Source organism: Rhineura floridana, chromosome 10 (assembly GCF_030035675.1).
Source record: "Rhineura floridana isolate rRhiFlo1 chromosome 10, rRhiFlo1.hap2, whole genome shotgun sequence".
Classification (NCBI taxonomy): Eukaryota; Metazoa; Chordata; class Lepidosauria; order Squamata; family Rhineuridae; genus Rhineura; species Rhineura floridana.
The window spans coordinates 89,624,560-89,647,975 of record NC_084489.1 but is presented as its reverse complement, the minus strand read 5'-3'; the positions used below and the strand labels follow the sequence as shown (position 1 = coordinate 89,647,975).

Below are 23,416 nucleotides of genomic sequence, written 5' to 3'. Positions count from 1 at the left end.
TAGCCACTTATTATATTATTTTTATTAGATTTATATCCCGCCCTTCCTCCCGGTAGGATTGAGTGACTATATTCATATGCACACAGTTTAGCATGCAGACTGGTGCATTCACCAGTCAGGCTGAGCCTTCAAGTGGCATGCTGGACTGAGATCTAGTTTCAAATCCTACCTCCTCCAGGGAATCCTCATGTGGAGTTTGGATTTTCAGTCTGATGTGTGAAAAACGAGTGGTGTTATGAGACCACCCATTCTAAAATACAAAAGAGTGAAACAGATGACAATTCACAGTGCAGAGCAAGCTTTATAAGGAAAACACACACGTGGATTATGTAGAAACCTGCCTACCAGAGCTCAGCTGTGCTGGCTGGGGCTGATGGGAGTTTGGAGTCCAGAACATCTGCAAGGCTCCAGGGTGGGGAAGGCTGAATTAAGCAGCTTTGTCAACCGGAACCAACGCCAGTCTTTTAAGGGCACTTGGGAAGAGGGAGTATCATCCGTCCTTTGCTACTGCGTGTTCCGTTTATGAGAAACTGAAGGGGAATTAATTCAGTCGTGTAAATCAAAAAGGTACACAAAATGTCCAATCCACAAAAATTACTATTCTGCTTACACATATCTATGCAAATTCATTTGTGGGAAACTGATGATCTCAAGGTTTGTTTTTTTAAAGTAAACAAAAGCAGGCTACAATCCCAATGACACTTACCAAGTCCCCCTGAACTTAATGGGATTTACTTCTGTGTAAACATGGACAGGATTTCACTGCAACTCTCTTCCAGTTTGCAGAAACTCACAGCCACCCCATAGCAAGTATCTTAGACGAGTGGGACAGGGACTGTGCACAAACTTGGGTTTAATTGGGCATTCAGCAATCCAGTGAATTCCCTCCAATAATTATTTCTTTGGAAAATGCAGACCACAGACAGCTCAGAAACCTGACCCACAACTCAATGCAAAGCAGTTCATCCTTGCAACTCTGGGATGGGTTTATATATAATCACAGATTAAAAAACCACAAATGTCCCTCATGCAAATGATCAACTTCCAAATGGAACTTTAAAAGCTAATCAACGACAAAGCCTATTTACTGCTGGGATCTTAAGAACAGTGACAGTCTATACTAGGTGACCATTGCCCTTTAAATTCACACTTGCTGTTTTCTCCAAAAGGAGCGCAATTCAGTCTCACTTTTTGTGGAGAATCCAGACAGTGTCCTTGTCAAAGCATTGTATTTCAATGGATCCTGTGTTCTCCCCCCATCTTTTTTCAGCCCTGAATTGTGGCCATGCTGTGCTCTTAAAACGCAACAGGAGAGCTAGACTGTCCAGTGTGGGCTGGCAATGTGCTGTTGTGGCTTCTGTCTGCGACTGGCCCTTTCATTAGTTGTTTACTCCTTGCGCCTTCCTTTCAAGCAGCTTCTTGGCTTCAGCTATTTATTATTTATTTTATTATTTCAATTGATATACTCTGTATTAGCTGCTTGCCATTCATCTGTGTACCTGCAGCAGCTTTTCGTTGGTCAGTTCCTGTCCTCCTGCAAACGGTGTGCATGTATTTACTGGCTTCTATTTTGCAGCCACGACAATTCATTAAATTTTTCTAATGTTATTTGTTAAGACAGCAAAGTAAAAAACACATTAAGCATTTGCTCTGCCTGCAAAGAAGAACCCAATAACTGAACCCTCCCTGCCCCTGTGAAAAAGCAGGGAACAGAAACTGACTTCAGGCAGCCTTGCAAATAAACCCACTTCAGTTCATAGCCTGCTGGGGGTGTAGCTGCGTTTTTTATTATGATGATGATGATTATTATTTGATTTATATTCCGCCCTTCCTCCCAGCAGGAGCCCAGGGCGGCAGAGTTGGGATACAGAGCTCCGCCTGTCCTCCAGCAGCCTGCCACATTTCTATGCCAAGTGCTCTGACTCTCATTCCCCAGCCTGTCTGCACACTGGCATGCAATTCCACACGCTTGCCCACATGCAGTTCCTTGTCGCCTAGGCTGCCAGGCGAATGCTTAAATACAAGGCTGAAGGGAGGACTTGCTATTTAGGATGCTGCCCGTGGGGGCTGGCATTTCAGATTCTTTCAAAGGAGAATACACTGCTAGACTAAAGTGCTGGGCGGGTCTTCCATCCGAATTCTGCATCCGATTGCTGGACAGCCATGCCTCCGCAGCACTGGGGGTGGGGCTCCACTGTGGAGGTAATCTTAATCACCTGCACCAGAGATGCCGCTGGCCAGGAGCAGCTCGCAAGCAGGGCATGGAGCCCATGGCTCTCACAGCTGGCACTTAGATGGCGGGCTGCCTCTGAGCAATGGGGTAGGGCCATCGCTCAGTGACTGGGTGTCCAAGGTTCATCCCCTGGCTTCACCCCTGCTGACACGGCCAGGCAACAGTTAGATGGTCTGACTCAGTACATTGCAGCTTCCTTCAATCCTATAGAGGTCCCCACTCTTACCTGTCCTGCCTATTAAAACTACGATAGTTCTATCCTCTAACGTTTGGGGAAATCCCTCTTAAAGTGCCACCTTGCCTAGCGGCCGTCACTATGTCCTACAGGAGTGAATTCCTGTTTATACTGCCAGCTCCTTGGACACAGTTCAACAGGAGGGTTTTACTCCTTTTTCTTTGTCCAAGGCATTTTCACACGTGGGACAGTGACCCAGGAGCCTCTGTGACAAGGACTCCAAAGGCTGCCGCACGGCGTCCTAGCGGATCGAGAGCTAACAAGAGTTCAGCATCATTGTAGCCACTTTGGATCCATAGGATAACACAGAGCAACTGAGACAAGACCTTCATTTGGGACAACTGGTGCAGGCTTGCAAATTATACAGAAATCTTCCATGGGCTGGATTTTTTTTTTTTTTAAAGGTGGGCAAGACTTAAGAATATAACTGCACTTGCTGCAGGACATTTTTCACTTAAACCTCTAGCTAGAAACATCCTTCTTTCCTTCTTCTCCCTCTCTCCTCCTCCCACCAGTTTTCTTCATCATATAAGCCTGAGGAAGATTGCGGTGTATCTTAAAAGGTTGCTTCCTGCACTTTTAGTACACTAGTTGCTCCAAACAAAGGGTTTGCTCACAAGATTTCCTTTAAAATGTGCTATCAGGTTGCTTTTTAAAAAAAACTTCCAACACAAACAGGCTTCCTCATGTATGGCTCCTCCGGTGCATGGTGAGATATTTTGCCTGGGTGAACTTCCTGCCACAATCGGAGCATGCAACAGCTCGCTTCCCAGTCGCCGCGCCGGGCTGGATGGCAGCGGCCTGCTTCTTGCCGGTGCCTGTCCCTCTGCCAACAGATTTCAACTCTGGCGGAGGCTTTTGGGGCTGGACAGGAAGTGGCAGGCTTTGCCTGAGGCTTGCTTCACTTAGCAGGAGTCCACATTTCAGGGGCGGCGTCTTCTCCTCATGGGTCTTGTGGTGGGTCTGCATGATCTTTTCGTCCCGGAAGCGTTTCTCACACTTGGAGCACTGGTAGGGCTTCTCTTTCATCTCGCGGGCTCTCTTCAGGGCGAGGGCTTTGGTGTCGCCGGCCTGGAGGAGGTGCTGCTCTGCGCGGTGCACCCGCTGGTGGCTCTTGAGGTGCTGCAGTTGGCTGCAGGTCTTGCCGCACAGCAGGCAGCGGTAGGGGCGCTCGCCGGTGTGCATGCGGTTGTGGATGGTGAGGGTCGCCTGGTTGCGGAAGGTCTTCCCACACTCGCCACAGATGTAGGGCCGCTCGCCCGTGTGGAGACGCAGGTGGCTGATGAGCGGCTGCTTCTGGGAGTAGCGCTTCCCGCAGGTGGTGCACGAGAAGGGCTTCTCGCCCGTGTGGACACGCTGGTGGCTCTCCACATGGTGCTTCTGGCTGAAGCGCTTGCCACACTGCTCGCAGGCAAAGGGCCGCTCCCCGACGTGCACCTTCATGTGGGCCACCAGGATCTGCTTGAGCCGGAAGCAGCGGCCGCACTCCAGGCAGGAGAAGGGCCTCTCCGTCGAGTGGGTCCCCTGGTGCTTCCGCAAGTCCTGCTTCTTGTTGAAGCTCTTCCCGCACTGGGCGCAGGTGTGGGGCTTCTTGGGGCCTGGGGCAGCCCCCAACTGGCGCAGGAGCTGGAGCTTGGCGGTGAGACACTTCCTCGTCTTGGGGCTGGAGGGGCCGGGCGGGGAATCCTTCTTGCGCAGGTGGGTCTTGATGTGCCGCTTCAGGTCCCCCCGGGAGGGGAAGCCCTTGGGGCAGAGGTGGCACTTGAAGGGGCGCTCCCCTGTGTGCGTCCGGATGTGGATGATCATCGCCACATTGCTCAGGAAGCTTTTGCCACACTCGGGGCACTCCGGAGGCTTCGTCTTTAGGGTCGCCGTCAGGAGTGCGTCCTCCTCAGCCTTGGGGGGTGCGCTCGTCGCCCGAGTCACAGGCTTCTCTGTTCCTGAAGAGTGGACCTTCTTCCTTCCCTTGCGCTGGCCTGTCAGCTGCCGGGCAGGGACTGCCCCTTTGCTCTCTTCCTCATCTTCCATCCTGATCCCATCTCCTGTGGGTAGGAAAGAAAAGGGAAAGAGAGAGAGAGACTCTTGCCATCACAGATTTGGGGAAAGGTCCTACCTGTAATCCCTGGCAGGACTGAGAAGAATTGTATTTGTTATGACATTTCCATCCTGCCTTTCCCTCATGGAGGCATATATGGTCCTCCCTCCCATTTTATCCTCACGACAACCACCCTGCGAGGTGGGCTAGGCTGTTATTGTAAGTTGCTTTGAGTTCACCTTTATGAGAAAAAAAGAAAAGTGGCCTACAAGAATAATGAAAAACAAACAAACAAACAAACAGTTTGAGAGGTCGTGATGGGCTCAGGTTCACCCGGTGAGCTTCGAGTTTTTAAACCTAGCCCTAGTTCTAGTCCAAGTCTTGAGACGCTACCAGTCAGAACAGGATAGAAAGGCAAACAGTCTGACCTAGCATAAGGCAGTCTTATTAGCCAGCGGCCTCTGCTCTGTGGTGCAGCACTGCAAAAGGTCTCAGGTCCAGTCTCTAGCTGAAAGAGGATAACAGATGCAGGAGATGGGAATAACCTTTCCCTGCCTGAGACCTTGGAGAGCCACTGCCAGTAAGAGCAGACAATATTGAGCTAGACGGATTAACGGTCATAAGAATGTAGGAAGAGCCCTGCAGTTAGATCAGGTCAAAACAGGCCCATCAACATCCTGTTCTCACAGCGGCCGGCCAGCCAGGTGCCCGCTGTGGGAAGCATCTGAGTGCAAGAGCACTCTCCCCACTTGCAGTTCCCAGGAACTGGTAATCAGACTGGGTCACTGCCTCCCAACTCCCTCGCCGCCTCACCCACCGAAGGAGATGGGGATGAATTGCAGGTGGAAAGTGACGGCAGAAACCTCAAGGAGCTGTTTAGGCGCTCCGTTGCCTGTGCAGAAGGAAAGGGAACTTTGCTCCAGGAAGACCAGAGCCCTTCTCCTGGTGGGAGTCACGCGTTCAGGGTCCGGCCCTCCACACCAGCCTACCGCGCTTCCTACACCACTTGCACAAAAGCGGTGACTATGCAGGCTGAGACTTATGGGAGTTGTAGTCCAAAATATCTGAAGGACAACGGGTTCAGGAAGGCTGCTTTACAAGACTGCTCCCCACCCCCACCCCCACCCCCGGCTCAAAAATCTACTCACCCAACCAGGGGCTCTGGGGTCGCTTCCATGTGGGGGGCAGCAGGGGCTCCTCCATGCAGGGCTCCTCCTCACGCTCTATTTTGCAGATGAGCTCAGGTTTGACAGACAGGTGCCCTGTCGTGGGAGCAGAGGACAGTATAGAGCACCTCCCTTGCACTCAGCCCACAACAACAACAACAACAGGATACTGTTGCTCTCCCTTATATGCCCCGTGGGTCACTGCATTCTGCAGGAGAGTGTCTCCTCCAATATCTCCAGTATCTACTACCTCCTAAAATACCTCCTAAAATATCAGAAGCCCACTCCACAGTAACCCGGAGCAGGGCTTTCAGTGTGGCTGCCCCTGTTCTGTGGAACAGCATCCCTGACGAGACACGACAGGTGCCCACGATCTGCACTTTGCAGAACCAACCGAAGGCAAGCTTTTGCCAGCCGGATGAAAACAGCCTTAGGTTTCAAAACAACACGAAATGAACACCTACTTCCAATTGTTTTTTCTGCTGTTTTAAAAACTATTTCAGCTGTTTTTGTGAAATATTTGTAAGTCCACCTTGACACCTACGTGGAAGGAGAGTCATAAATGAATAATTAAACTAAATAGCACTACTGCTTAATAAATAATGATTAATCATATGGAATGGGGTGGATGCAGTTTAACCAGCTCCACCTTCACTGTGCCCATAACTGGAAAGGACAGATGACAAGGCCATGTTTATGTGGGGAGAGACACGGCTGAGAGGTACACAAGGGGACCAGGGTTCAGAGCCACCCCGAAGTCTCTGGGTTAACGGCAGGACTGAAATGCTAGTTCAGAACCCTGGGCCCCAGCAGGAAGCCACTCCAGTGAGTTCGCCCTTGGTCTTCTGACGCCCCTTTGAAGCTGCCCATCTCAACAGGGTTGTATCAGCTTAAACAGACTATACTAGAAAGGACCATATTTTATATGTATCTAATCAGGGCCAGGACTGGAAAAATTTCATGAATCGTTCTGCTGAACGCCAGGACAGCTTCAGACTTGTATCTCTCAAACAGCAGGCGCCTTGCATCTTCCCAAACTGATTTGAAAGGTGTTGGTGGAGTTTCAAGAGCAGCAAGCAATTTGTCCTGTGTGCGTATTTAAGGTGTGTGTAGACAGAAGCTCCCCCAAATAGCACTTGGCTTCTCAGCCTATGGCAGGGCTGCACAGACTTCATGCATGCTACTTTCTTTTTTTTTTAACTAAAACCCCAGGATGCACCAACTGCAGCTGAGTGCCACAAGACACACACTGAGAATTACAGAAACCGGAGCCCTGGAAAGCATCCTGAGAACCAAAACAGAGTACTGAACTGTCCTTCTACCCAAAAATTTACTCCTGGTTCTTCCTGTCCCAAAGCTTTCTTCAAATCTGTTCCCTTTCACCCTCACTTCCTGAAGTTTAAGCGGTATAATTTAGGGAGTCCTTTTGCTGCTTTTGTTAAACAGTTGGGAGTCAGAATTCCCTTCCTATCCACTTCAAATCCCCCAGATACCTATCAGTAGATCCCAATTTACCTTCTGCCCACCCTGGATCTATAGGTACATGCAAGCAACAGTTTTTAAGACTTTGTCCACATCCCCTGATTTGGACAAGTAAGAGATAGATTAGCCCAACCTTTCCCTGACTCATAAGATCAGACCTGGCTTCATGTGCCTGAATCCCCTAATTCATGTTTAATCTGCTTTTATATTACTGCTTTTTATATTTATTTATATTTATATATTAGTCCCCCTCTATTCAGCACTGGTTAGGCCTCATCCAGTTCTGGTCTCTGCACTTCAAGAAGGATGCAAACAAACTGGAACAGGTTAAGAGGAGGGCAATGAGGAAGATCAGGGGACTGGAAACAAAGCTCTGTGAGGAGAGACTGAAAGAACTGGGCATGTTTAGCCTGGAGAAGATTGAGGGGAGATTTGATAGCACTCTTCAAGTACATGAAAGGTTGTCACACAGAGGAGGGCCGGGATCTCTTCTCGATTGTCCCAGAGTGCAGGACATGGAATAACAGGCTCAAGTCGCAGGAAGCCAGATTTCGACTGGATATCAGGAAAAACTTCCTAACTGTTAGAGCCATATGACAATGGAACCAATGACCTAGAGAGGTAGTGGGCTCTCCAGCACTGGAGGCCTTCAAGAGGCAGCTGGACAGCCATCTGTCGGGAATGCTTTGATTTGGATTCCTGCATTGAGCAGGGGGTTGGACTTGATGGCCTTGTAGGACCCTTCCAACTCTACTATTCTATGATTTACGTTTTTATATAAATAATTTTATATATTGCTACTTTAAGGGCCATAGCCCAGCGGCAGAGCATCTGCTCTGCATGTAGAAGGTCCCAGGCTCAGTCCCCAACGGCCTTTCTAGGTGGAGCTGGGAGGGACCCCTGCCTGAAATCCTGGAGAATCACTGCCAAGTCAGCGTAGACAATACAATGAGGACCCGTGGGTCTGACTCAGTATACAGCAAATCCCTATTGCTTTTAGGCTGTATTTTCTAATGACATACATTTAAATTGCACACTGCTTAGAGTTTTTAAAAATATTGTAAAATTATAAATGCTCTTAATTAAATAGATGACACTGATGTAGACAGACACTTGTCTCTGCACAGGTTCAGCACTCCTGATCAAGCCTATCCTCACTAACCTGCTGCTCCCAAGACGCTTTTCAGCTGCAAACATGGACCTCTAGTTTCCCCCCACCTGCCCCACTTCCTCAAGCTTTCTACCTCCCTCCCACCCCTCATTTAAAGTACTCTACCAGCCAGTCCCATCTCCACCATGAGCCCAAGAGAAGCCCTCCCACCCGACCAGCGGTTTCTGCATCCAAGAATCTGATGGTGGATGGGGACGAAGGGATCCTAAAGACAGGATGCGCCCAGGTGAACCTCCGTGGAAGGAGCAGCTGAATGCAGGACCAGACCCCTGTGCCTTCTGGCACTTTGCTCATCTCCTTCCTCCCCCCAAAAAAATTCTCATCTGAAGCATACTTTGCCTCAAGGGATCTGGCTTTGAAGTCACTGCTCTCTCCCCACACACCCCTCACGGCCACTACACTCCTTGAGCCAGCTCAGAGCCCCTTCCTTCCTTCAAACTGGAACAGGTTCAGAGAAGGGCAACAAGGATGATCAGGAGACTGGAAACAAAGCCCTGTGAGAAGAGACTGAAAGAACTGGGCATGTTTAGCCTGCAGAAGAGAAGACTGAGGGGAGACAGGATAGCACTTTTCTTGTACTCGAGAGGTTGCCACACAGAGGAGGGCCGGGATCTCTTCTCGATCGTCCCAGAGTGCAGGACACGGAATAATGGACTCAAGTTGCAGGAAGCCAGATTTTGACTGGACATCAGGAAAAACTTCCTAACCGTTAGAGCCATACGACAATGGAACCAATGACCTAGAGAGGTAGTGGGCTCTCCGACACTGGAGGCATTCAAAAGGCAGCTGGACAGCCATCTGTTGGGAATGCTTTGATTTGGATTCCTCCATTGAGCAGGGGGTTGGACTTGATGGCCTTACAGGCCCCTTCTGCTGAAGCAGAGCCAGCATGGCTTCTGCAAGGGAAAGTCCTGTCTCAGTAACCTATTAGAATTCTTTGAGAGTGTCAACAAGCATATAGATAGAGGTGATCCAGTGGACATAGCGTACTTAGACTTTCAAAAAGCGTTTGACAAGGTACCTCACCAAAGGCTTCTGAGGAAGCTTAGCAGTCATGGAATAAGAGGAGAGGTCCTCTTGTGGATAAGGAATTGGTTAAGAAGCAGAAAGCAGAGAGTAGGAATAAACGGACAGTTCTCCCAATGGAGGGCTGTAGAAAGTGGAGTCCCTCAAGGATCGGTATTGGGACCTGTACTTTTCAACTTGTTCATTAATGACCTAGAATTAGGAGTGAGCAGTGAAGTGGCCAAGTTTGCTGACGACACTAAATTGTTCAGGGTTGTTAAAACAAAAAAGGATTGCGAAGAGCTCCAAAAAGACCTCTCCAAACTGAGTGAATGGGCGGAAAAATGGCAAATGCAATTCAATAGAAACAAGTGTAAAATTATGCATATTGGAGAAAAAAATCTTAATTTCACATATACGCTCATGGGGTCTGAACTGGCGGTGACCGACCAGGAGAGAGACCTCGGGGTTGTAGTGGACAGCACGATGAAAATGTCGACCCAGTGTGCGGCAGCTGTGAAAAAGGCAAATTCCATGCTAGCAATAATTAGGAAAGGTATTGAAAATAAAACAGCCGATATCATAATGCCGTTGTATAAATCTATGGTGCGGCCGCATTTGGAATACTGTGTACAGTTCAGGTCGCCTCATCTCAAAAAGGATATTATAGAGTTGGAAAAGGTTCAGAAGAGGGCAACCAGAATGATCAAGGGGATGGAGCGACTCCCTTACGAGGAAAGGTTGCAGCATTTGGGGCTTTTTAGTTTAGAGAAAAGGCGGGTCAGAGGAGACATGATAGAAGTGTATAAAATTATGCATGGCATTGAGAAAGTGGATAGAGAAAAGTTCTTCTCCCTCTCTCATAATACTAGAACTCGTGGACATTCAAAGAAGCTGAATGTTGGAAGATTCAGGACAGACAAAAGGAAGTACTTCTTTACTCAGCGCATAGTTAAACTATGGAATTTGCTCCCACAAGATGCAGTAATGGCCACCAGCTTGGATGGCTTTAAAAGAAGATTAGACAAATTCATGGAGGACAGGGCTATCAATGGCTACTAGCCATGATGGCTGTGCTCTGCCACCCTAGTCAGAGGCAGCATGCTTCTGAAAACCAGTTGCCGGAAGCCTCAGGAGGGGAGAGTGTTCTTGCACTCGGGTCCTGCTTGCGGGCTTCCCCCAGGCACCTGGTTGGCCACTGTGAGAACAGGATGCTGGACTAGATGGGCCACTGGCCTGATCCAGCAGGCTCTTCTTATGTTCTTATGTTCTTCCAATTCTAATATTCTATGAAGTTTTAGGCACAGAATTTCTGCCTGCTCTACCTGGAGCTGCCATTGGGGACTGAACCTGAGACCTTCTGCATGCACAGCAAATGCTCTGCCGCTGAGCTTCACAGCTGCAGCTGGTGGCTCCATATCAGTGGAGCAGTGGGATCCACTCCGGCCTTTAGTCCAAACTTCCAAGGAGCTGCCCAAAGTGCTGGCGCTATTGTGGGAATAAGGTTTCAGCACCTCGGACAGCTTTTTGAACATTCAGACTAAAACCCAGAGCGGATTCCATTGCCCCACTGACTTTGACCCGCCAGCTGCCTCTGGAGGTACAGCCCCTTCCTGACTGTGGGTTTTTTGGAAGAAACAAGCCATAAGTGCCGTTTGGGGGCAGCATTCCCTCCAAACACGGCCAGTGAATGGTTGCTGAAAGGTTTTAAGGGTTACAAGTCTGCACATCACTTATGCTTTTTTTTTTTAAGAGAAACCTTTTAAGAAAACCCCTGGCCTATGTTCTTGTTCCTCCGCTGATCGTTCTCCCTTTCCTTAAAGTCTTTGCTGCCCCACATCTCCTCCCTCAGCACTTTGCGCCCCACTCTTTCTCTTCCCCATCCCCTCTGGGGGCCCACATCTTACGTAAGCCTGACTCCTGGATTTGGAATCTCGAGGGAGCCTTCCCCAACCTGCAGCCCTCCAGATGTTTGGGACAACAGTTCCCATCAGCCGCAGCCAGCAGAAAGACAAAAGCGCAAAGTCTCTCTCCCTCTCTCATGATATTAGAACCCAGCAGGGCCACCCAACGAAGCCGAACTCTGGAAGATTCACAGCACACAAAAGGAAGTGCTTCTTCGCACAATGCGGGACGCCGTGATGGCCACCGACTTGGATGGCTTTAGCAGAGGATGAGGCACATTCATGGGAGGAGGAGGAGGCTACCAGTGGCTACTAGCCACAATGGCTATACTCTCCCTCCACTGTCAGGAGACAGGATGCCCCGGAATATCACTTGCTGGAAACTGCAGAGAGGGGGAGTTGCCGCTGCAGTCAACGTCTTGCTTGTGGGCTTCCCATAATGGTTGGCCCCTGTGAGAACAGGGTGCTGGCCCAGGTGGGCCACTGGCCTGATCCAGGAGACAGGCTCTTCCTCTGCTGTTACCTGGGGAGCAGGATGAGGACAGGCTGGTTTAAGGGGAAACATAAAGTTCCAGACTGGTGCCAGAGCTACAGCTTGTCTTAAGTTTGCCTCCACTGTCAGGTCAGTGAAGAGTTTGTTTGTTTATAATTTACTAAATTCATCTCCTGCCCTCCTTCCGAAAGGAGCCAGCAAGCCCTGGCGCAGTAACATCTTCTCTTCTTATGTTCTTATGCCATGATGGCTGTGCTCTGCCACCCTAGTCAGAGGCAGCATGCTTCTGAAAACCAGTTGCCGGAAGCCTCAGGAGGGGAGAGTGTTCTTGCACTCGGGTCCTGCTTGCGGGCTTCCCCCAGGCACCTGGTTGGCCACTGTGAGAACAGGATGCTGGACTAGATGGGCCACTGGCCTGATCCAGCAGGCTCTTCTTAACATCAGAAGAGCCTGTCTGCGGAATCAGACCAAGAGCACCTTGTGCGCACGGAGGCCGCCCAGATGCCCATTATGGGAAGCAAACAGCTAGAAGGGGCTAGCATTAGTAGCACCTTTGCTCACGGAAAGACACTTCACACCAGTGGTTGTTCCCCCGACGAAGGCCTAAATCCACACAGGCTGAAACGCGTTGGGCTTGGATTACAATAAAATATATTTTTCTAGCATTTTGGGGTCCCCCCCTTTTTCGCTTCTCCATTATGGGAAACTCACAAGCAGGACCTGCAACAGCAACACTCGCCCCACTTGCAGTTTCCAGCAAGCGGCATTTGGAAGCAGGCTCCCACCAACTATGGACTCTTAGGAAGACCACAGGCCTTCAAGTGCGCGACAAGAGGGATCCTTACCCAGCGAGGCAACCGCTTCGTAATTGTCCACCATCACGGCCCGGTAGAGGTCTTTCTGCCATCCCGCCAGCTCCGCCCACTCGGCCGGTGAAAAATAGACAGCAACGTCCTCAAACATTACCTGCGGCAACAACAAAGGCGACCCTGGAATAGATTGCTGTACATCTCCGCCGACCCTCCGGCGGAGAGCGCAGTGACTCTCACAGACCTGGTCCACCTTTTATGAATTGAGGGATCTCTCTGCCTTTGCCAGGAAGCAGCAGCCGAAGGTGTAAGACGTTCAGAAGGATGGAAGGGAGATGGAAGGGAAGGGAAGAAGCACATCCTGGGATGAGCAGTTTGCAGAACAGGACTGGGGAGCATGGTCAGAGGGGCCTTAAAAGGATCTGCTGTTTTGCATAGTGTAATCTGCTTCTGCTAAGACGGCAGGCCCTCCCTCTGTGCTACACACCAGCCTTCACCAGTCTGGTGCCCTCCAAATGCTTAGGACTCCAACACCCCTCAGCTGATGGCAGTTGGAGTCCAAAGTATCTGGAGGGCACCAGATGAGGGGAGGCTGCCCTATACATTGCTCCCCCTCCATCTTTAGAAATACAATTATGCAAGTGCACACACAGAGCGTATATCCGAACATTCAAAGGAGCTAGAAACTTGTTTCTTAAAAACACCAAAAGAGGAGGTTTCCAGGACACTCCAAGAGAGGGCCAAAGTGCCTCACGGAGAAAGCCAGGCACCCAGGACTGTAACCTGCAGTTCAAGAAGTTGAAGACTTCAGTCCCTGAGGTCTTCAGATGGGGCACTTTGGTGGTCCCACATGCCCCCAAGGTTCTGCTGGCCTTTCCCAGGGGCTGAGCCTTTAGCGTGGCTGGCCCTGCCCTGTGGAACTCCTTGCCAATAGAGGTTCGGCAGGAGTCATCCCTGCTGGTTTTTAGACACCTTCCAAAAACCTGTATTATTTAAACAGACCTTACACTTACACCAGGGTGGTGTAGTGGTTAAGGTGCTGGACTACGACCTGGGAGACCAGGGTTCGAATCCCCACACAGCCGTGAAGCTCACTGGGTGACCTTGGGCCAGTCACTGCCTCTCAGCCTCAGAGAAAGGCAATGGTAAACCACCCCTGAATACCGCTTACCATGAAAACCCTATTCATAGGGGCGCCATAAGTCGGGATCGACTTGAAGGCAGTCCATTTTTTTTTACAGACCTGAGATTCTTTGCCAACCAGCTCATACCAACGTGACTGATTTTTTTTATTATAATGCTGTGTTTTTAGTCTGCATACTGCCTCGTGACGTTTTATATGAATGTGCAGTTTATCAATATTTTAAATGAATAAAATAAGAAGGGTGCCGGGGGTGAGAAGATGAGGAATATAGAACAATGAGCAAGGACAAACCCCATAACAACCGCTGTTGCTTGAAAAGTCACCCTGAAAAGAGCACAGCCTGCTCTTCAGATCCTCGAATCCCACCGGAAGAACCAGAAGCCAAGAACCAGCTTTTTGCAGGGCGCTACTGAGAGAGCAACAGGGTAAAAATGCACCCCGGAAGTTGCTCAAAAAATTACTGAAGGCCGCCAACAACCTGACCTCAGCTGAGCACAACAGCACTAGCACCAAAAAACTATGGGCGCTTGATTGGCAGCCAACAGCAGGAGAACACCCTATAAACCTGTGCAAACCAAATTACGAATATTTAGGGTAAAAAATGCCCACATCTTTCCAGCAGTGGCTGGTGGTTCCATGTCAGTGGGGCAGTGGAATCTGCTCCGGGTGTTAGTCCCAACTTTCAAGGAGCTGAACTTGCAAGCTTGAACTTTCAAACTTTCAAAGTGCTGAAGCTGGTCAGAGGAAAACAGGGAGGAAGGAGAGTTTTGGAAGGAGAGGTCAGCTTCCCTAAAGGTATCAGTTCACAATGGAAGGAAGACAGTTAGATGAGCATAGGTAAAGTGACAGCTATCTCCCCTCAGGTGTACACATATCACCCAAACTGGAGTTGCTGACCCACACCTTCAATAGCTTTCAGGTCTTGGTGAAGAGCAAAGTCTGGCTAGAATGAAGACTGGCACCAAAGTGTTCCCACAGCACACAGAAGTACAAGAGATGGGTAGGGGGCGGAACATGCAATTCACACCTGAAACTCTGGTAAGGGATCAGAATAATCAACTCTGCCCTGTCCTAACGTCGACACTAGTTCTAGAACAAAATGTGGCTCCCTTAGCTTGAAATTAAAGCGTTGTCAAACCTGCTAAGCAGCCAACTCCATAGCACATCAAATCCATAAAACCCATTTATCCGTTTCCAACAGCTCCTGAGGGCTTCCACTTTGCTCTGTTTGGTTGTTAAATTCCCTTTCCATTTTTTTTAACCCTCTCTTTTAGATAGCAGAACCACAGGATCTAGAAATCAGCAATGTCTCATGCATGGATATTGGAAGAAGAATCCCAGTTCAGTATTTATCCTCCCAAAGCTCCAGCAAAGTGTCCATGTAATCCACTCCAGCACACGCACACTTCCAACGTCTGACATAGGATATATGGTACATCTTCTGAACTGAAGGCATGAGATACCATCAACAGATAATTCTGCACCTGCTTTCCTTCAAGTAGGTAGAGACAGATACTATATACCGACGAAAGGGCTGCACTCCCTCCCTCCATAATCACACCCCCCAATCTCATGTGCGCAATTAAATTAAATCCCTCCATTTTCTCCAGCAGCCATGACACGATTGACTTGAAAAGCAGAGCTTTGATCCCACTTTAGCCATTTAGCGGCGGAGAGGAGTTGTCTTCAACTCTCCAGGCTCCCTGAGGATATTGTCCTGTTGCAATCACTGAATATCCAGCAAACACTGGATTGCAAACATTTATAAAAAAGGCAGCTCCCTTACCATTTTTTTTAACAGATTTGATCACATATTCTCAAGAATCTGCTCTTTTCCCAGATGGTATAATTACCTACCTCGCCATTCCAATTAAACTGCTTGTGATGGCTTAGAGGATAGCTAGGAGGTTGAAGGACTTAATTTTAATGTATATTTGTCTCAGATTTTTATGGCTAGATAAAACACTGGAGTCTGGCTGCATTAGACTGCCTTTATTATCAGACAACGGTATTATTAGAAAATACATTTTTACGTTGCCAGAAGGAAAACCCAACAGGCAGTGCATACATTTCTTGACACGTAATTAAATCCCTTCTATAGATGCCAACCAGCACAATCAATAACGGCAATGCAAAAGGGTGTTCAGAGCTCTCACTCCTCCAATACGATTCTAGAAGTCCTCTGCTATTCTTCCCTTCCAGGCAATACTCATCCATCAGTTATTGGAAAGGGTCTACCAGCCTTCACTAACCTGGTGCCCTCCAGATGTCTGAGGCTTAAGACTCCCATCAGCCCCAGCCAGCCCAGCCATGGGATGGTGGGGTTGATGGGAGCTATAAGCCCCAAACATCTGGAGGGCACCAGGTCGACCAAAACATTTCGCAGACTGAGCTAGCAAAACTGTGGGGCTGAACCAGTTCAGAATGCAAACGGGGCAAAGAAAACCAGAGGTTCAAAGAGCAGCAGGGGGCTGCTTGCAAAAGGGCTTTCGCCAAGCAGCCCCACACTGCCCTCTAAACCTCTGGCTGTCCGAGGCTCAAGGAGAAGCGCTGAGAGGAAGGAGCAGTTTCCATTCAATGGAACATGAAAGGCTGCCACGCAGAGGATGGCCAGGATCTCTTCTCGATCGTCCCAGAGTGCAGGACACGGAATAGTGGGCTCAAGTTGCAGGAAGCCAGATTTCGACTGGACATCAGGAAAAACTTCCTAACTGTTAGAGCCATACGACAATGGGACAGATAACCTAGAGAGGTAGTGGGCTCTCCGACACTGGAGGCCTTTAAGAGGCAGCTGGACAGCCATCTGTCGGGAATGCTTTGATTTGGATTCCTGCATTGTGCAGGGGGTTGGGCTGGATGGCCTTATAGGCTCCTTCCAACTCTACCTTTCTATGATACCGCTTCCCTGTCCTTGAGCAAGATGCGCTCCCAGCAACCATGAGAGGATGGGCAGTTGGGAATGAACCTTGCTTCAGCAAAGGAACACTCAAGAACTCCCTTCAAGCATTCCTTTGAAATCCTGCCCTTAGCTGCCCAACACCTGATGTCATGCATAGCGTGGGTGGTTGTAGCTTGCTCAAAATGGCCTGGCAGGACAAGTTTGGCCCCAGCGTGGAGGTTCCCCACAACTACCCTAGTCAAACTGGAAAGACATGCAAGACAGTCTAGCTTCAGCCTTTCGACTGTTTGTGTCAGAGCTTATCCATTGGAACAGGGCACCCCAAGACATGGCATCTTGCTGACAACAGATAGTCTCAGGCAGGGGTGTAGTTGCCCATGGTCGCAGGGGGTCATAGACCCCTTACTTTTTGGGAAGCAGGGCCCACGCCAGGTCTCTGTGTATGAGCCAATCATCATGAAAAGGGGAGAATGTTAGCCACTGAGAAGAGTCATCCTTTTGTGCTGATTGCAGCCAATTAGAGAGAAAGGAGGTGAGTCAGCCACTGAGAAGACTCTTCTCAATAGCTAACACACAGGCTCCCTTTTCATGCCAATTGGCTCCTAGGAACATCTGCTGCGTGGCAAGTGGATTTGGAGATGACATGATGAGGTAAAGTGGAAAGGGGGTGTGGTTGTGAGGAGGGCTTGGGATGACTATCATGAAAGGACCCTGCACTTCTGAATTTGCCGCTACGCTACTGTCTCAGAGCAGCAATAGCCCACAATCCACACTTTCAGGGAGCAAATCCCCATTCTCAGGACAACTAGTAGGGTGGGTCTGGACAGCACAGCCGATGGTGCATCGAGAAAGCTGCTGTGGCTGTTTCTGGAACAGGAAGCCCTCCTTCTTTGAGGAGCCTTTCTGTCCTGTCCTACCAGTGCTGCGAGACCGGCATCAGAAGAGCCTCAGTCCAAAGCCCACCTCCTTGGCACCTCTGCCTCTGCCAGCGCGACTCCCACGCTGCAATTCAGGTCACATATTGCCCTGTGGTTGGTTTCGTTTCAGGGAGCTGTCTGTGACGACACAGACGCTATCCAGTCGCTGGCCTTGCTGAGAGGGCAACCTCGTTCCAACCTCACTCCAGTGTGAGCTCTGGCCCCACAATTTGTGGGAAGGAAGCACATTTTCCCATCCCTCCCCACCCCTCGTGCCTCAGCTTCACTGTTGTTTGTGCAAGGGGGGGAAGATGCAAATCGTCTGCCCCTAAAAACGGAAGCAGCAGGGTTGAATTGAACTAAAGCCTCCTTCGAGTAAACCTATTGAAATGAATGGACCTAAGTTAATCACACCTGTTAACTTCAGAGGCGTACTCTGAGTATGACTAGCACTGACTGCCCCCAGCTGCTTGAGGAAAGGCAGTGGGATCTTAAGTAGCACAACATTATATCCGACGCTCCATCTGGCACAGTACTGCGTACCCTGACTGGCAGCAGCTCCGTGGGATCTCAGGCCGAGAGGGACCCCCTGTGCTTTCAGCAGCTCCCTGACCTTTTAAATAAGAGATGCTGTGGCCTAAAGCCTTCTGGATGCAAAGCAGGTATTCTTCCACTGAGCTATGGCCTTCATTTCGGAAAGGACCACATAAGCAACAGCTGGATTTGTGTTGCTGTAAACCAGCCTTCCCCAAAGCTGGTGCCCTCCAGGGTTTTGGACTACAGTTCCCATCAGCCCCAGCCAGCACATCTGCGTTGGCTGGGGCTGATGGGAGTTGTAGTCCAAAACACCCAGAGGGCAGCAGTTTGGGGGAAGGCTAGCATAAACTGATCACCTGGGAAGGCCCAAATTCCTGTCTTTGCCATCTTGGGCCAGTAGAATGATCCTTCATCTCCATGCACAACATACTGCAGCTCAAAAGTGCTAGATTTCTAAAAAACAACATCCAAGATTCACCAGGACTTAAAGGTGCCCAAATGCCCGTTTTTCATTCTCCATAGAGAAAAGTATTATTATTGTTGTTACAAGGCTCTGATGTCTAAGGTCTTGTCCTCCAGCACCTCTAATACATCCTACACTGGCATTTCCGTTCTGGCCTATTCTATTCCAGCTTCTACATTAAGCCTGTTTCCTTCTTTGAGACTCGCCTGCTCCTAGATAAAAGCTAGCATTTGAAATGGCTGACACAGTTATTTGTTGGAAAGCTGTCCGTCAAATTAAGTTCTTGGAGCCACGGGGAAGGGGCACCGCACTCTGTCGCCTCTTTCCCGAGGGTCAAGTTGTTGGAAATGACAAGCCCTAAATCCTAACCCAAACTTAGTTCATGTCATATCTGCTCCCTGATCTACGGAGAAGCGTTACCTACGTATATATTATCACCATCCCCAACCATCCTGCAGCAGAGAGTTCCAAAGGGGAAAAGGTTATTTTTTCACAATGCTGCCTGTTACCTCTCTTCTTGGTCTCTCCCCACCCCAGCCCGAAAATAAATGACACAGACCAACTCAGCCTTCGCCAACCTGGTGCCCTCCAGATGCCTCAGACTACAACTCCCATCAGCCCCACCAGCGTATGGCCACCTTGGTTGGGGATGATGGAAACTGTAGTCCAAAACATCTGGAGTGCATGAGGCTGGCAAAGGCTGGACTAGCAGATTCCAGAAGCCCCCACGCTGCCCCCCAGGTCAAGACCACTCATCTCATGGGGGACGACTCTGGTCCACCTCCCAGATCTTCTATATGCCAACCGTGCCACTCTTTCCCCCTGATGAGCACTTCCTTCCCCCCCCCAACTACTTTGGCCACCCCTAACTTAAATTAAGCTGCAGCTGGTCCAAAATGACCCCCGCCCGAAAGAGCCTTCCCCGCCCCCCCCAATTCCCCTCCCCCGGTTGCTCACTCACAATGCTTGCGGGGGGGGGGGAGAGAGATTCCAGCCTGCAGCCCTGACAGCAAGGTGGGGGGGGAGGGAGGAGAGCCAGGGCCCCGCTCCGAGCTGACTACAACGCAGAGGGTGGGGGCACTTCAACCGCTGCCTTTGTTTTTGCTGCTCCTCCGATGGGGGCGGAGGTTACGCTCTGAGCCGAGGGGAACCTCCTGCGCGCTCCTGCCCTACAAGGCAAGCCGGGGAGGGCGCCGCACTCTGCATGTGCTCAGAGGCCCTCCTGTTTCGACGCCTACCTCATGGGCTGTTTCTTACTCCTTGCTTAGAAAGATGGGAAGTTTGGCCTCTCTCTTTCCTCCTCCTCCGCCGCCGCCGCCCCGGGGAGGGGAAGCAGAAAGAGGAGCGCCCCCCTCCCCAGCTGCCTGCCCAGCCCCGCCGCCGCCTTCTCCTCCCGCAGCTTGGGCGAGGCCTGAGCGCGCCCCCCGCCCCGCCGGCATCCCTCCTTACCTGTGCAGGAGCCCCCGAAGCCATCGCGGCTGCCGGCGCGGGGGCGGCCGCAGGACAAAGGCAGCCCGGGCAGAATGGAGCCGCCGCCGCCGCTTTTTGCAAAGCGGATTAAAGCCCCCCCGGCCCAGACCAAAGCAGGCGATGCGGGATGCTGCAATCCGGAGCAGGCGCTCGCGCGCTCGCCCTGGGAGCCTCGCCTCCCGGAGCATCCTGGGAAATGTAGTCCTTCTGCACAGCTGGCCGTTGGAAGGAGTTCGGGGCAAGGAGGGGGCCGCTCTTCATGTGTCTCTCTTTGGGGGGGGGCAAGCCCAGGGGCTGAGAGCGCCTGTAACGTCGGTGGCCGAATCCCTGCCTGGCCTCGTCTCCTTGGATCACTTCTACAGCGAGTGGGGCGGGGGGAGGGCAGCCTAAGCATTGGCCGGCTCCGTGGAATGGGAATTGGGGTCCCCGTGTGAACGGCGGGGCCTGCCCACGGGAGCGAGGCCGGAGAGTAGCCTTGGGTGATTGTCCTTCGGGCCCCTGGCCGCTGATCACGACTTATGGCGACCCTATGAATCGGTGAGCGGCATGAGCATCTGCCCTGAGCCACTCTGGCATGCAATGCTACTAGAGGAGACCCAAATGAAATGAATACACGTAGCTAACTTGGGTTCATTAATTTCAATGGGTTTACTCTGAGTAGAAGTTGGTGGACTAAGAAGACCCAATAACAACACAACCACCACCACGCTTCCTTCAAGAACCGACTGGGGAGCACCAGAACAAGTGAACGCAGCAGCTGCATATGGTCGATATCAAAAGAAAAAGGGGGAAACAAGACAAAAATGTCTCTGATCTGAACTTGCCATGTATATATATGCCTTCAAGTCGGTTACAGCTTATGGCGACCCTATGAATCAGCGACCTCCAAGAGCATCTGTCGTGAACCACCCTGTTCAGATCTTGTAAGTTCAGGTCTGTGGCTTCCTTGATGGAATCAATCCATCTCTTGTTTGGCCTTCCTCTTTTTCTACTCCCTTCTGTTTTCCCCAGTATTGTTGTCTTTTCTAGTGAATCGTGTCTTCTCATGATGTGTCCAAAGTATGATAACTTCAGTTTCATCATTTTAGCTTCTAGTGACAGTTCTGGTTTAATTTGTTCTAACACCCAATTAATTGTCTTTTTCACGGTCCATGGTATGCGCAAAGCTCTCCTCCAACACCACATTTCAGAGGAACTGATTTTTCTCTTATCCCTTTTTTCGCTGTCCAACTTCCCCATCCACGCACAGAGATCGGGAATACCATGGACTGAATGATCCTGACTTTGGTGTTCAGGGATGATTTTTTCTAGTTCTCTCATAGCTGCCCTCAGCGGCGTCACCAGGGTTGGTCTCACCTGGTGCGGTAACTCATGGTGTCGCCCCCATGGACCTCCTCCCGTATCAGACCATACAGAATCCTCAGTAATGTTTTTTGTACTAATGTTACTCGTAAATCGTAATTCCCATATATCACTGAATGTAACGGCAATAGTAGTGACATAAACAACTAGCAACATTAAAATTACACCTTTGAATTACAATATCATACGCACAGCTCAAATTCTTGCTCTTATCACTAATGGGAGTTAATTATCTTGCATATGCCCATAGTAAATTTTCAGATACTTTCAGACCCTCAGCAATTTTCAAGTGGTCTATGTAGAAGAAAGTTTTGGGAACCCCTGGAATAAGACACCTGCTTATGTCCCTATGCTGCTCTCACCCCTCATTTAGGTGCCTGGGATGCATGCGTGTGGACATACCTCCTTACAATGATGGAAAGTGATTCTTAATGATAAGTCTCCAGACACAAAGTTACCTAGGTATTTATCAGTTGTTTAGTAGAAAATTCAGAAGTGCAGAGTCCCTTCATGATAGTTACAGCTACATACACCCTTTTTTGCTCCTGGATTAAGAATGAGATCTTTGTTAATGCATTCTCTCACAACAACAAACATCTCTAGGAGCCAATCAGCATGAAAGTGGAGAGCGTTAGCAACTGAGAAGAGTCTTCTCAGTGGCTGACTCACCTCCTTTCACTCTGATTGGCTCCAATCTGCAGAAAAGGGAAGGAAGCCTATTAGAAGACTCTTCTCAGTGACTAACACACTCCCTTTTCATGCTGACTGTAGGATGCTTGGAGACATAGGGACCCTGCTCCCAAAAAAGCAGAGGAGCTAAGACCCCCTGGGTGACTACCCTCCTGGTGTTTATGGACATGACCGTAATATATTTTGTGATGTGCAAGTTCGATATTATTTATTAAGTGTGTTTAGGATTACACTGATGGCATTCCCAAATATGTACTTTCACACAGACTTTGGTTTTCCATAACACAATGTTTGTCCAAGCCTCCACACTTGGGGGGGGGCACTACTTGCACACCCCTTCCATAAGCACATCAAGGTTGGATACACACCTGAGCCAAGACCCAGACAACAGGGCACTCAAAACAAAAAGGTAATTACAGTGGCTGAGTAGATCTTGTGCAGTGGTTATACTGACTGGGCAGCCACTATCCTTCACATTTTACAAAATACTTTTTCCTATACAAAGATTAAATTTCTGTGTATGAAAAAGTAATATATGAAGTGGTCTCAATAGTGAGAAAAGTAAACAAGTGAATGGTAATCCAAATGTTTTTCATTCTCACGTTATGAAGCTAGCTGCCAGATGATGTATCACCTTCCCTATGCATGCAGCGTAGACTGAAAAAACAGCACCCAAGCCACCATTCAATACGTGCACCTGTTCTTTCCAACATGAATCTACAGGTCTCAAAAAGTAATGTGTGACAAAGTCCTCAAACACCTTATAACATGCCTCAAACATGGTCTCTTGTTCTACCAGCATGCCTCCACACCATCACTTTGCCAAAACATAAGGATAGGTAAATTGCTTTTAGGGAGGTTCACAATTATGATTTTATTTATTTTTATTTATTTTATTTTATTTAATTTATATACCGCCCTAAGCCCGAAGGCTCTCTGGGCGGTGTACATAAAAGGTAAAAGCAGGCACAATATATAAATACAATAAATATAACAACTCAAAAAAACAAAAACACAAACAATACGAGAACCAAACAACATCCAGAATAGAACATAGTAATAAAATACTGTAAAAACACACTTTAAAATGCCTGGGAGTATAAAAAGGTTTTCACCTGGTGCCGAAAAGACAGCAGCGTTGGCGCCAGGCGCACCTCATCGGGGAAACCATTCCACAGTTCGGGAGCCTATTTCCTATTTATTTAATCTAAAAAATTTAAATACATAAAAACAGCCAGGGGAAGATATTGGAGAAATATAAAATAAATACAAATAAAAAAAGTGGGGGAGATGAAGAGACCTTAAATGTGCTACTCACCATCTCTCAGCCTATCCTCCCCTCAGGATGAAAACAATGGAGAACCATGACCACCCCCAGGAAGAAGGGCACACTTAAAATGT

General features: G+C 49.3%; 1 protein-coding gene across 3 annotated transcripts; it reads right to left on the bottom strand.

Annotated features, from left to right (window-relative positions):
* Nucleotides 1–31: 31 nt before the first annotated feature.
* Nucleotides 32–20,063, bottom strand: LOC133365197 (gastrula zinc finger protein XlCGF57.1-like). 3 transcript variants are annotated; one of them, XR_009758124.1, is made up of 5 exons: nucleotides 19,943–20,063; nucleotides 12,570–12,690; nucleotides 5,652–5,765; nucleotides 3,086–4,510; nucleotides 32–530 (listed from the first exon to the last, which is right to left on the bottom strand). XR_009758124.1 is itself a non-coding variant. In XM_061586740.1 (4 exons), exons 1-4 carry the CDS (start codon nucleotides 19,964–19,966, stop codon nucleotides 3,153–3,155), a joined length of 1,617 nt encoding a protein of 538 aa, XP_061442724.1. In that variant the 5' UTR covers nucleotides 19,967–20,063; the 3' UTR covers nucleotides 32–3,152. The 3 variants fall into 3 exon arrangements, 2 of the variants coding, with proteins under 2 accessions (XP_061442724.1, XP_061442725.1); XM_061586740.1 differs by having other exon boundaries at nucleotides 32–4,510; XM_061586741.1 differs by lacking the exon at nucleotides 5,652–5,765 and having other exon boundaries at nucleotides 32–4,510.
* Between the last annotated feature and the right edge of the window lie 3,353 nt (nucleotides 20,064–23,416).